Below are 14,184 nucleotides of genomic sequence, written 5' to 3' on the forward strand. Positions count from 1 at the left end.
AACCCTTTAGGTGTGTACAATTTTGAAGGAAACAACAAAACAAAACAAAACACAAAACTTCTCTGTAATTATAAGTGAACTATAAATGCTACTTAAAACTATAAATAAATGCTACTTAAATAGATGTGCCAAAACTAGAGTTTCTTTTTTGGTAAATGCTGCTTCACATTCAATTTTTACATTCATTTTTTGGGATGAAGTACTATTGATTCCTGTGAAACCAAAGCCATCTTGCATTATTAATGAAAACTCAGATTATAACCCAGTTTCAGCCCACAGGGAGAGAGAGGAACACAGGCTGGCTCTTACCGATGCCTGTCTCTGGCATGGCAAACAGTGTCTTCTCAGTGGCCACACGAAACCGTCCATGAACTGAAAGACCCACGCCCTGCAAAGACAGAGAAAACAGTACAGATCAATAATTGGGTACCATGTTCACAGACCAGGTGGAAAGAGATGTAGAATGAGAGGTAAAGTCTCCACACTCATCTACTGTAAGACACTAGAAATAGTTCACACAAAAAAGAAACTTCCGTTCAAAAGTTTGTGGACAGCTCAGTTCATGGTGACATTAATTGCATCAGATAAAGTATAATAGGCAGTTCGTTTTAAAGAATTAGTACAAGCGCAAATTGCCAGGTTTGTAAGGTTTTAAATGGAAAAAAATGTTTTTAAAGATGAACACAAAATGTATTGTCTTTCTAGTTGTCAAATTTGGTGCAACCAAATGCCACTCTTTAAAGCATTGTCATTGCAAAAATGTCAGACAAGTTCCTTGCATAGGCCACTTGATTTGGCATTATGTTATCTAATGCAATCATTTTCATACATTTTTTAAGATTAACTTACACTACTGTTCAAAATGTTTTAATGTTTTTGAAATAAGTCCCTTATGCTCACCAAAGCTGACATTTTTCTATGATAAATAGAAGGTTCAAAAGAACAGCATTTATATATTTTAACAGCATTTTTTATATAAATGGCTTTACTGTCACTTATGATTTGAAGAATCTTTGCAGAATAAAAGTATTAATTAATCTTACTGACACCAAAATGTTAACGGTAGTGTATGTACAGTGGGTACGGAAAGTATTCAGACCCCCTTAAATTTTTCACTCTTTGTTATATTGCAGCCATTTGCTAAAATCATTTAAGTTAATTTTTTTCCTCATTAATGTACACACAGCACCCCATATTGACAGAAAACACAGAATTGTTGACATTTTTGCAGATTTATTAAAAAAGAAAAACTGAAATATCACATGGTCCTAAGTATTCAGACCCTTTGCTGTGACACTCATATATTTAACTCAGGTGCTGTCCATTTCTTCTGATCATCCTTGAGATGGTTCTACACCTTCATTTGAGTCCAGCTGTGTTTGATTATACTGATTGGACTTGATTAGGAAAGCCACACACCTGTCTATATAAGACATTACAGCTCACAGTGCATGTCAGAGCAAATGAGAATCATGAGGTCAAAGGAACTGCCTGAAGATCTCAGAGACAGAATTGTGGCAAGGCACAGATCTGGCCAAGGTTACAAAAAAATTTCTGCTGCACTTAAGGTTCCTAAGAGCACAGTGGCCTAATAATCCTTAAATGGAAGACATTTGGGACGACCAGAACCCTTCCTAGAGCTGGCCGTCCGGCCAAACTGAGCTATTGGGGGGAGAAGAGCCTTGGTGAGAGAGGTAAAGAAGAACCCAAAGATCACTGTGGCTGAGCTCCAGAGATGCAGTCGGGAGATGGGAGAAAGTTGTAGAAAGTCAACCATCACTGCAGCCCTCCACCAGTCGAGGCTTTATGGCAGAGTGGCCCGACGGAAGCCTCTCCTCAGTGCAAGACACATGAAAGCCCACATGGAGTTTGCTAAAAAACACCTGAAGGACTTTAAGATGGTGAGAAAAAAGATTCTCTGGTCTGATGAGACCAAGATAGAACTTTTTGGCCTTAATTCTAAGCAGCATGTGTGGAGAAAACCAGGCACTGCTCATCACCTGTCCAGTACAGTCCCAACAGTGAAGCATGGTGGTGGCAGCATCATGCTGTGGGGGTGTTTTTCAGCTGCAGGGACAGGACGACTGGTTGCAATCGAGGGAAAGATGAATGTGGCCAACTACAGGGATATCCTGGACGAAAAACCTTCTCCAGAGTGCTCAGGACTTCAGACTGGGCCGAAGGTTTACCTTCCAACAAGACAATGACCCTAAGCACACAGCTAAAATAATGAAGGAGTGGCTTCACAACAACTCTGTGACTGTTCTTAAATGGCCCAGCCAGAGCCCTGACTTAAACCCAATTGAGCATCTCTGGAGAAACCTAAAAATGGCTGTCCACCAACATTTACCATCCAACCTGACAGAACTGGAGAGGATCTGCAAGGAGGAATGGCAGAGGATCCCCAAATCCAGGTGTGAAAAACTTGTTGCATCTTTCCCAAAAAGACTCATGGCTGTATTAGATCAAAAGAGTGCTTCTACTAAATACTGAGCAAAGGGTCTGAATACTTAGGACCATGTGATATTTCAGTTTTTCTTTTTTAATAAATCTGCAAAAATGTCAACAATTCTGTGTTTTTCTGTCAATATGGGGTGCTGTGTGTACATTAATGAGGAAAAAAATGAACTTAAATGATTTTAGCAAATGGCTGCAATATAACAAAGAGTGAAAAATTTAAGGGGGTCTGAATACTTTCCGTACCCGCTGTATGTAGTGCACAGTTCTTACAGACTCATTTTTGTGTGTTTTTTTTTTTTGAAGACTGACAGGCCATGGTTACTATAAACTATCATTTTATGGAAAATTTTATGGAAAATGTCTCTATGGTTTGCAACAGAAAAAACGAGCAACTACTCCTGAACTTGTCCTTTTAAAAAAATAGCAGCAGAAAAAGAGTGAACAGTCAATTTGGAACGTTGTGCACCATATGCACAGTGTCAGAACTTAAGCCTCTCCCTAAGCACTGTTGCTATAGTGAAACACCAACAACATGTTTGGTGATTTAGTAGTGTTTGAGACCCTGCATCATGACTGCATCTCCTAAGCAGCAGACGCAGGAACGGAATAACAAACAGTCCATTGATGTACGGCACACCGTATCTTTATGTGCTCTGAAGCTCCACAGCTTGTTCACATACACAGCGAATTAGAAACAAATGGTTCAACACAGCAACCCTAGCACACGGCTGATATTCTTGGTGCATTACAGACACAACTAAACGATTACCAGGTCTTTTTGCAGTAATGATGAAAATTTTTAGATAACTGATACTGGACGAATATCTATCAGTTCCACTAGACAGCCTTGAGGATAGATAAAAGTATTAATTTCTATATATATATATATTATATATATATATATATATATATATAAAAAAAACTAACCCCAAACTTTTGAACGATATTGTATATTAGCATTATATCAACCATTAACCACCTTGCTTTAAATATCGACATCATCGCAGGAGAAAGAAATATACTAGTTGGCCACTAACATAGTCCTTTTAAGGCAAGCCATTTCACTCGACGGGCATCTTTGAAACGCCTCTCGGGCAGCTATTTCAGTCATGCAAGTACAGCTCCTATCTCTTTGAATGGGGAAACATCAAATTCTCCAAAGCTGTTCACCAAGCTTACAATTAAATTTCATATTTGAAATCACCAATGAAATATTGTCGTTTCTTACACTCAGAGTTAAAAAAAGTGCTCTCAAATCGATTAATTGTGATTAATCGCATCTTACATAAAAGTTTGTAAATATATATTATATATTTGTGTTGTGTGTGTGTATGTACACAATATAGCCTATAAGATATATTTACAAACTTTTATGTTAGATGCGATTAATCGAGTACTAGTTAAAAAGCTTGTTTTTCAGGCTAGATCTGCCAATGCGCATGTGGAGTCCTAAGCGCACATCTCAGAACACTGACTGTTTCTATAGCAACCAGATCTTCTAACAGCAGCTGCAGTGAAGCAAAGACTTTACCAATCTGCTCTTTTATATAGAAGACGGGACTTATTCCAAAATATTGCGCATTGCACTTTCTCCCATTCATAGTAATATGAGTGCACCATTTTCGAATAGTGTTTTCCACTAATTAGCACTAGTGATGAATCATCCTCAAAAAATTAGAAACGGCTAATGAAGAAAATATTCTGGAATGTAAAGAAACACAAACTTACAAAACAACCTTGCAAAGCATGCCATTCACTGTCGCCACGGAAAAACTCGACCTGATTCTGTCATAACATCAGCATCATCGTCTTCATCACTTCAATAAATGTAGCTGATGTCACTCATCAGATCACAGCACATGACTGACTGATGAAATCAGTTAATACAAAACCACCCGGGGACTGCATTCTCAACGGGCTGCTCATTAAAAGACAATGATGATCTTCTCCTGGGGGATTTGAGAAGCATGTTGTGATCAGAGCACATGTGTCACTTGCATGAAAACTCATAAGGTTGATTACAATTAAGTGAGAAAAACCATCTCAAACTATCACAGAATCGGGGCAGAAGAAGCAGTAGGAATACGCTGTTGAATCGTTTGGCAAATTTTTAAGTATTCTGAGTCAAACGGGAAGCACATGGTGTAGCTGGAGGCATCAAATCAATTACCTAGAAGCGGTGGAAACTCTCATCCATTCTCCAAAATGTTTGGCTGAAATCTGACAGAAAACTTGCAGACAATGTAGGCAGCATCTAAAATTAATAATCACCTCCAGGATGGAAAACAGTACCTATCAAAAACAACATCACCCCCTCTTTAGGATACTGATATGGAACATAAATTTAGCCAAAAATGTTTAAAGAACATATCTTTAATCTGGTAGTTTTCGAACATGAAAGGGCTCTGGAACGTTTCATCACATATCCCCAAAAAAACACAAACAGCTTTATCAGGTACTTGGCAAAACACTGAATCTAAAAACACCAGTGGTGGAGAAAAAAAAAATGTTCCTGTTAACATAAAAGAGCAATGTCATGCTTAAACATAGGCAGCTATATATATATATATATATTTAAAAATAATGCTATTTCAAATAAATTCTTTCTGTTCATCAAACAATCATGAAATAAAAACATTAAGCATAATGTGTTATATTAATGTTTTAATATTAAGCAGCATGACTATTTTCAACATTTCGAGTTTCTGAGGGATAATGTGACACTGAAGACATGTGATGATGCTGAAAATTCAGCCTTGCATCATTTAAATATAATAAAATAGAAAACAGTTATTTGAATCCTAGTAAATATTGTGCAATATTACAGTTTCACTGTAAAACTTATGCCTGGCTCACACTACAGGAGTTTTAAAATCCTATCCAATTAAAAATCTGGTTGCAGCACACACTTCAGGAGAATCTTTGCAGATTTTCTTCCCTCAAATCTTAAACATGCTCACACTACAAGATTTGAAATTCGCGGAGCATCACACACTACAAAATGTTATTAAGATTATCTGCCAGAGGAAGCGCGTCACGTGATCTACGCAGCAGATCGAAAGGTCGGATAGGCTACTGAAACACGGAAACTTGCTGTAGCAATAATAATCGTTTGTTGTGAGAAAACACAAAAGCGGAAGAATAAATGAGTGTGGATGAAAAAATGGTTGAGGAGACGTGCTCAACGTGGATTGTCAGTTCTTCAGCGAGAAATGGAGGTAAAATTTACCTTTTATTACTATCGTAGTGTGCTAGAATGTTTACCGTTATAATATTGCCTGCCTAACGTTACTGTAGTTCAAAAGCGCTAGTGTCACCTTTTACATTGTAGATTCCTTGATCTTGGTTTCGCGGTCGCCATTTCGAAATGTCTGTCACTTCCGTTGCGTCGTATACTTGTTTCCTATTGGCTATTGTGACAGTACTGATGTTATTACAATCTTGCTCATCCCGATAAATATCAAACATGTTTGATATGATCGGGGTGAGCCCGATTTGTGTGAGATCAGATCGGGAGGTGCAAGATTTTATTTGTCAACGTCTCACATTACCAGATAATCTGCGCCGAACATCGGAACCGATCGAGGTCATGGACAAGATTTTTTCTCAGATTCTCGGGAGGGGAAAATCGGGCATAAATCGGCCTAAAACTCCTGTAGTGTGAGCCAGGCATTAAGAGCATAAGAGACTTTTTTCAAAAACTTTAAAACATTTTACTGCCCCTAAACGTATAGTTAATGCTCATGTTCACTATAGAGATTGTAACGTTTACTCGGTTGCATTGGCATTATGAATTGTGCTCTACATGATTCAGAATGCAACAATACACAAATTCTGTGAAGCTGAAAGCTTTCAAGCTGCCTTTTTATATAACAGCTGTCCTTCTCTTTCCGGTCGTCTGTATTACTGCATATGTCCAGTTGCTCTGCTTAATTATCATTTAGTAAGCATCAAGCTACAGAAGTACTAAAGACATGATTTTTCATTACATAATTGAGATGATCAAAAACAGAGGTCATATGAAAGATCTTTTTTGTATGTTTAACGATTTTATATGAATCTGAGTTGATCTGACCTACTTCCAACTGCTCTTCCAACATCTGTAAAACTGAATTTATTATTATTAGTCACTTACAATGTATAATTTATTCATAACAGATGCCCAAAAGTGTGGCATCACATCCTGCTGCCCATATTTGTTGCCAGGTCCAAAATAAGTTTGCATGCTGTGACTGTAACTCTGTCCCAAATACAAGCAGAGCTTTAAACCTAGACACACACATTCAAGCAAAGTAAATGAGATAAGTTCATCAGAATGTGAATTCTCTGGGGTCCAAACGTCATCTTTATAGTGATCCACAAATGCTGACTTTATGATCAAAGCAAAATGAAAACATTCTTACAAATGCTGGAAATACGTAGAAGAAAAAAAAAACAAGGAATAAATGATAAGGAGCGACGGTCAGGAAGGTATTAAAGGTGCGGCGCAGCCACCCTCTGACAGGCCAGTGTGTGAGATCAAAGAGATGCTCATAGATCACACTGAGACACTGCAGGTGTGAGCTATGTTACACCCACCAAGAGTGATTGCATATTTGTTCCATTACTAAATGTGTTCCATTCAGCTGGACCACTGAAGAACATCATTTTGATGTTCATGATGATTTATTGGATAATCTACTACCACTCATATTGACGGGATGATATGTTGTCTTCCGTACAACTCTAAATAGGGATTCTGGAAGGCTGCTTCAGACTAGTATGAATGAATGAATGAATGAACTTAAGTGTCATTTTTAAAACTAGATTTGAAATTCCAGGAAATGACACTCACCAAGGCTGCATTTATTAGTAGTAAAAAATACAGTATTAATGTGATTATAACAATTAAAGTAGCTGTTTTTGCTCTATTTTTATATATATTTTAAAATCTATCCTTGTGACAGCAAAGATTAATTTTCAGCATCACTACTCTAGTCTTCAGTGTCACTTGATCCTTCAGAAATCATTCTATTATGCTGATCTTATCACGTTTGAAAACAGTTGTGTGGATTAATATTTTTGTACATATAATTTAATATTTATACATATATATTTTCTAATATAAATGTCTTTACTGTCACTTTTAACAGACAATACTTTTGATCAATTTAACATGTCCTTGCTGAATGGAAGTATCAGTTTCTTTCAAAACAAACAAACAAAACAGAAATCTTGCAGACCCTAAACCTTTGAACAGTAGTGTAGAAGCAAGAACCACAAACACAACTTAGTATGCCAAACAAACAAACAAAAAAGAACGAGAACCAATCACAAAAAAGTACACAAGTATTATGTTTACATTTTTGCTACTGGTTAAACCATTCTATCAACCCAAGTCAACAGGAGATTGTAAATATTTTATATGAAATTTATTAAAAAGTAGAAGCAGCTACAAATATTGAACATAATGAAGTCTGCAAATAAAAGAAATAGATCATCCAAAAATAACAAAATTATAAAAGCTATAGCTGTCTGTTATGCTCCACATAGGAAAACAAAGACATAAAAGTCTTTTGCTGCTTAATAATTTTAAAAATTTGTGTTCCACAGAAAATATAGCCTATAGTATTCATTTATAGTCATAGTAAAGTCATTCTTCATTTCTGAGTGAATTTTTATCCCTTTAATGATGGCGAGGAAGAAGGGAAAAAAAAACTAGAATGGCTGTGGAATATCAATACAGGGCTGCCCTGCAAGCTCTGTAATGACATTATCTGTGATTCTGCAGCTACTGCCCATTTCTTTTTCTCAAATATCTGAGTAAATGGAAAAAATTCATTTCTAAACCTTAGAGACATCTGAGGTCAGCATGGGCTCAGTGAACTTGCTTGGTCATTCTATTCTTAAATAACAGTTCCTCAGATAAAAGTCCTCAGCTGACGCACATCACGCAGCAGCTCTGCATCAAACATCCAAAAAATGTACATCACTGGGGTGTACAACCCACCGTACCTCGACTTTGACAGAATCCCTGATCAATCAAACACCAGGAGGTGACAGATTTCCCATGTGACATTGCTTTCCTACTGCCAGAACCCCATGAAACTATGAAGACAGTAATACTTCAAATGCTCCGTTATGATGGTAAATTTAAAAAAATATATATGTTTACAGTTAAGCACTAAAACATTAGTACAGATGAATACATTCATGTTGTAGTGAAAGCTCTACTTTACAACATCTGAAAATGCTGCTTAACCCTCTGGTGCTCTTCGGTCATTTTTGACTGAAAAATTTTAAGTTTTGTTACTTTAGAATTTTTTACTTCATTGGAATGGTACGAAACTTGGTCGAAAAGATTTTGGCAATTGCTATGTGAACACGCACACAAAAAAATCATGGACATGATTCGAAAAGGTTCTGAAAAAAAAAGTGTCACACTTGTACTCCTCACAGTCAAAAAGGACAACATTGGAAATGAATGGGAAAAAAATTTCATCTAGTGGAAACTTTTGGTACTGCACCCAAACAAATTCTTACTGAAAGCTCATTTTTTGAGATATCAACTTCACATTTGTAACACAACTTGTTTAGGTTTATAGCTTTGATCTTCTCACAGTTTCAGAGTAAAACATGTTTTGGAACATATATATTTCATATAAAAATAGAAAATAGTATTTTTGCTAATTTTTCATAACAATAAACGTAAAGATTAATATGACAGTTTAAGTTGGACATTTCATTTTCAGGTCCATGCACAAAAAGTGAATAAATGGATTATAACTACTGCATAAATGCAATTTAGTACCATAAAATAGCCTACCCTAAAAATGTTGTATAAAAAACATTATTGGATTAAAATGTAGCATATTCATTTAATTAAAAAAAGGTCATTTTTGACCGCCACACGAGCACCAGAGGGCTAAAGGTGTACGTAACAGTTGACAGCTAGTGGTTGAAATGGGTACTGCAGTCCAAATACAAAATATTGGAGAGATTCCTTTCCCCGCCCCCTCCTCCTCAGACTGACAGGTTGGCGGATTGAGGACACACAACAGGAACGAGCGCAATTGACACCTGATGGCGACAAGCCTTATACTGTTGATTTATCTGCGTGTTAATATGCCTCAGGTCATCAAGATTTTTAGATGGATGCTGAGGCTTTTTAAGTCGGGTAGAATCTGGGTTTGTTTGCTGTCTTCCATGGCTGCAATACGCTGTGTTTTCTGCCAACTGGCAACCCGGGGTGTCGAAATACTATTGGGTAAATTGCAAGTGGGCGGGATCACACAGACCAAAACAAAAACAGACATTCCGACATGCAAATTTTAAAGTAGAATAAAGGTGCGTTCACGCCATCATAAAAATGATATTTCAAAGCATTCATGTCCTCGTAGAACTCGTAATTACAACTGGTAAGTGGGGAGTTTTCTGCAAGCTCATAACTGTACCACGTGACTGCTGTATGAGAGAAACAAGTATGTGAACTTAGCATGTCTCCTAAATATCTATAAATATATTATGGTATTTTTATGCTTTAGTACTGTCAAAAAAATTACACACAGCACCATTTTCAGCAGAATATTCATTAAAGGAAATTTTAGGCACCTTTACAGTTTTTTTTTTTTTTTTTGGTAATTAGCAGAATAATTGGAAATTCATTTACCATTTTGAGTATGACATTTTGTGGGTTGATCCAGAATCGTTTGTGATGCATTTCTAATTACTAACTGATTAAATTAATGACATTTAAGCCTACGTGTAATATGTGCAACATGGACACAATGATATAAAGTGTTATTCAATCCAAGACTAATCAATAGCCTAGCCTCGCCTTGAGAATTGATTCGCAAGAAACCCAAAGATTGTTTGCAAGAGCAGCTCACTGCTGACACCTATTGGATAAAATACACAGTGCAGGATAGAAATTAAGAGGATTAAAAGAGGGATTTATGACTCATAGTGCGTCACAGCTTTCCTGCAGCTCATATAGTCAAACATAACTGCAAGATATTGAAATTTGCACTAAAAATACATATAATAATAGCTCATGTGCTTGTGATAATAATATGCGTCTGTTCACAAATGAGAACACTTATGCTGAATTTGGAAATGCACACTAGTATACTACTCTTACCACATCTTTCTATGGCAGAAATAGTAGGAGTAGTATGCTAGTATGCGGTTCTGAATTGAGCACTAGACTGTGCATTATGCAAGGAACCAATGGCAATGTGAATCCTGCTGTTTTGCACAAAATCTTAGTGACACTGTGAAAAGAATGGTACAGCTATATGTTCTGCTTTATATAAAGACACTTTGTCCTCCGTTCATTTTTTTTATTTTGTAAACACAAAGACAAGCTGGCCCACATTGCCTCTGGACTTAGTTCCTTCAATGCTAAATATTCTGCTAAATCAGAACAGACAGCACCATCTGCTGGTGCACTTGTGCAGCAAGATGACAACTTTAGATAAATACTTACTCCTCCCATTGTAATTCCATCAATTAAGGCCACATAAGGTTTCTGATATGTACCTAAAAAGTTAAAATAAATAATAAATAGATAAATCTGTTCATCAAACCAAAAAACTGGCAACAAAAGTGTGAAAACATACCAATAGTGTTATTCAGAATGTATTCCTCACGGAAAAAGTCTTGAGCTAAGGGATCATTTGCTTTTCCAGCCTCTGTGACAGCTGGGAAAATAATTTGAGCATTTTAGTGTGAACGGCAGATCTGTTTTATTGCATAATCTATGCACAGATTCATAAAAGAGTGAATGAAAAAAACTAAATGCTTGTTTGTCTTACATAATTACCTCTGATATCCCCACCAGCACAGAATGCTTTCTCTCCTGCTCCTTTAATGATCACAATATCTGTTTCAGAGTCTTTTTCCCATTTCTACAAAAAACACAATGATGAAAACAGGTCGATGATCATATAAAGTTAGACTTGGTGACAATAATACAGAGTTGTTAGTGATGTAGTGAGAAAGGTCTCCCCTAACCTTGAGCTGAGGGTAGATGTGTCTGATCATGGTGAGATTCAGAGCATTGAGAGCTTTGGGTCTGTTTAGTGTGATGACACCAGCATTCCCTCTTTTCTCGAACAGAACTTCAGACCCAGCTTGACTGGACATCTGAAATGAGACGCACAGTAATAAAACAATATTTCATGGAAGAAATACCCAGAAGAAAATGTTAATACACTAAAACATGTAGATTACCAGTCAAGGTTTGCAAACATAGACTTTTTATTTATTATAACTGAATCATTTTACGTGTGTGCTGGACACTTATTGCATGTTTTTTTTATTTTTTTTTATAAATAATGCACAATTTATATTTGTCAGCCAAACTAATTTCAGATATTTAAGCATAAAACAAGATTAAAAGTGGTCATAAAAATCAATAAAAAGAAGCATATATTTCATTAAGTGTCCATACTCTTGACTAGCTGAATAATACAAATATATATTAATTTTTAATATGATTACTCATCATCCCACATTAGAGATCAAACTTACCATGTGTCCTTGTATTCTCTGCAATCTAAAGATTGATCGTAGTCTGTATGGGATAAAAATCAATATTTGTGTTATTTTGTAACATCTAATTGTTATACATATTGTTGGGTATTGTTATTAAACATTTTGAAACTGAAACCTCAGTTACGTTTATTATGTGTGGGTCTTTTTCATTATTGATAAGATAATGGAACAACACATGCAAAAAACCATAAACTATTCAGACACTAGTTATATTTTTTGATATATTTTTACTAGTGGGTGCAGGACACTATAGTTCATTTATGAGTGAGGATAGCAAAATAAACTAAACTGTGACATATTATACCCAAAAATTCTTCATACAGTGGACTACCAGTAAAATTGATTAAAATTTGGGACCAAAAATTATTCAGACACTTTGACCTGACCATGTTTTGCTTAAGTGTTATCTGACATAATTAAGATTATTTTTTTCTGACACAGTTTATCTCTGAGATCTTATATTTTATTACAATTTTTTTTAAACTATAGTGAATAAACTGTAATAATGAATGAAATGTTCAAGGTGTCAGAATACATTTTGGTTCAACTGTATATATATATATGACTTTTGGACTGTACTGTATATATATATATATATATATATATATATATATATATATATATATATATATATATATATATATATATATATAAAAAAATATTATTTATTATTTAAAATAACTGTTTTCTATTTGAATATGTTTGACAAAGTAATTTATTCCTGTGATGGCAAAGCTGAATTTTCAGCATCATTATTCCAGTCTTCAGTGTCACATGATCTTTCAGAAATCATTCTAATATGCTGATCTGCTGCTCAAGAAACATTTAATGTGTACAATTATACAAAATATTTGTGTACAATATTCCTTTTCAGGATTATTTGATGAATAGAAAGTTCAAAAGAACAGTGTTTATCTGAAATCTAATCTTTTGTAACATTATAAATGTCTTTACTGCCAATTTTGATTGATTTAATGCATCCTTGCTGAATAAAAGTATTCATTTCTTTAATTTCTTTTCATAAAAATAAAAATTCTTACTGACCCCAAACTTTTGAACGGTAGTGCATAATGCTACAGAAGCTTTGTATTTCAGATAAATGTTGTTCTTTTGAACTTTCTATTCATCAAGGAATCCTGAAAAAAAAGTACACAACTGTTTTCAACATTGATAATAATCATAAATGTTTATTGAGCAGCAAATCAGCATTAGAATGATTTCTGAAGGATCATGTGACACTGAAGACTGGAGTAACGATGCTGAAAATTCAGCTTTGCATCACAGGAATAAATTACTTTGTCAAATATATTTAAATAGTACACAGTTATTTTAAATTGTAATAATATTTCACAATATTACTGTTTTTACTGTATTTTTAATTAAATAAATGTAGCCTTGGTGAGCAGACGAAACTTCTTTTAAAAACATTGAGAATATTAGTGGTTCCAAACTTTTGGACTGTACTGATTAAATAAATGGACTGTCCCCAAAGACAAGTGCAGATGCATTTGGAAAAGTTTACTTTGTTTCCAACTTATACGTTTCAAAAACCTTTAATATGTTTTCAATAAATATCTATGCACTCATTTAAATGTCACTTCCCACCCATTATTAGACAACGTCCAAACTTTTTCTCATTCATTGTTTTTGGAAAAGAGACCTGTAGTGCTGCACTGTCTGCAGATGTCCTACATATCAAATTGCATGCGACATTTCACCTCTGGAGTCAATACGGGGAAAAAAATCCCTGATAGCATAAAGCATGTGACACTTGAGAAACACTCACCTGTGTGCTGATGTTAAGATTGTTAATGACATGGCTAAAATTCAGACAGTTGAGCTGATGTTCTGGATCACTGTACACAGAGAGCTTTCACCCTGTCGCCACTGCTCATTGGCCCTACTTCATGATGTCATGGTGGCGCGACACCATCGAAGAAATCTCGCGACGTGTCAAAGGTCCGACACTGCCCACTACAGTTTCACTCGTGTTGAACAATAGCACATCTTATGTTCCTTTTTTCTTAGAAATTGTCAGTTAATTGTCTTATCTATAAGATTATAATTCATTCTAAACGGCTGCTTTTGATAAACACGAAAAGGAGTAAAATCCGATATAAACTAGTTCTGTACAGGTGCCAGAGTTGGGAGAAACGAAGCTTTTCGAATCTTTGAACCAATTGCTTC

The 14,184-nt window shown here is 35.5% G+C and overlaps 1 protein-coding gene across 1 annotated transcript in view; it reads right to left on the reverse strand.

Annotated features, from left to right (window-relative positions):
• Positions 1 to 14,121, reverse strand: part of hibch (3-hydroxyisobutyryl-CoA hydrolase) — a 34,436-nt gene extending 20,315 nt beyond the window's left edge. The window contains exons 1-7 of the mRNA XM_067408620.1: positions 13,784 to 14,121; positions 11,974 to 12,016; positions 11,455 to 11,586; positions 11,264 to 11,348; positions 11,061 to 11,141; positions 10,928 to 10,980; positions 310 to 388 (exon numbers count right to left, since the gene is read on the reverse strand). Of these exons, the coding sequence (XP_067264721.1) occupies positions 310 to 388; positions 10,928 to 10,980; positions 11,061 to 11,141; positions 11,264 to 11,348; positions 11,455 to 11,586; positions 11,974 to 12,016; positions 13,784 to 13,815 (505 nt within the window). The 5' untranslated portion in view covers positions 13,816 to 14,121. The remainder of the gene's footprint in view (positions 1 to 309; positions 389 to 10,927; positions 10,981 to 11,060; positions 11,142 to 11,263; positions 11,349 to 11,454; positions 11,587 to 11,973; positions 12,017 to 13,783) is intronic.
• Positions 14,122 to 14,184: the final 63 nt, after the last annotated feature.

Source organism: Chanodichthys erythropterus, chromosome 14 (assembly GCF_024489055.1).
Source record: "Chanodichthys erythropterus isolate Z2021 chromosome 14, ASM2448905v1, whole genome shotgun sequence".
Lineage (NCBI taxonomy): Eukaryota > Metazoa > Chordata > Actinopteri > Cypriniformes > Xenocyprididae > Chanodichthys > Chanodichthys erythropterus.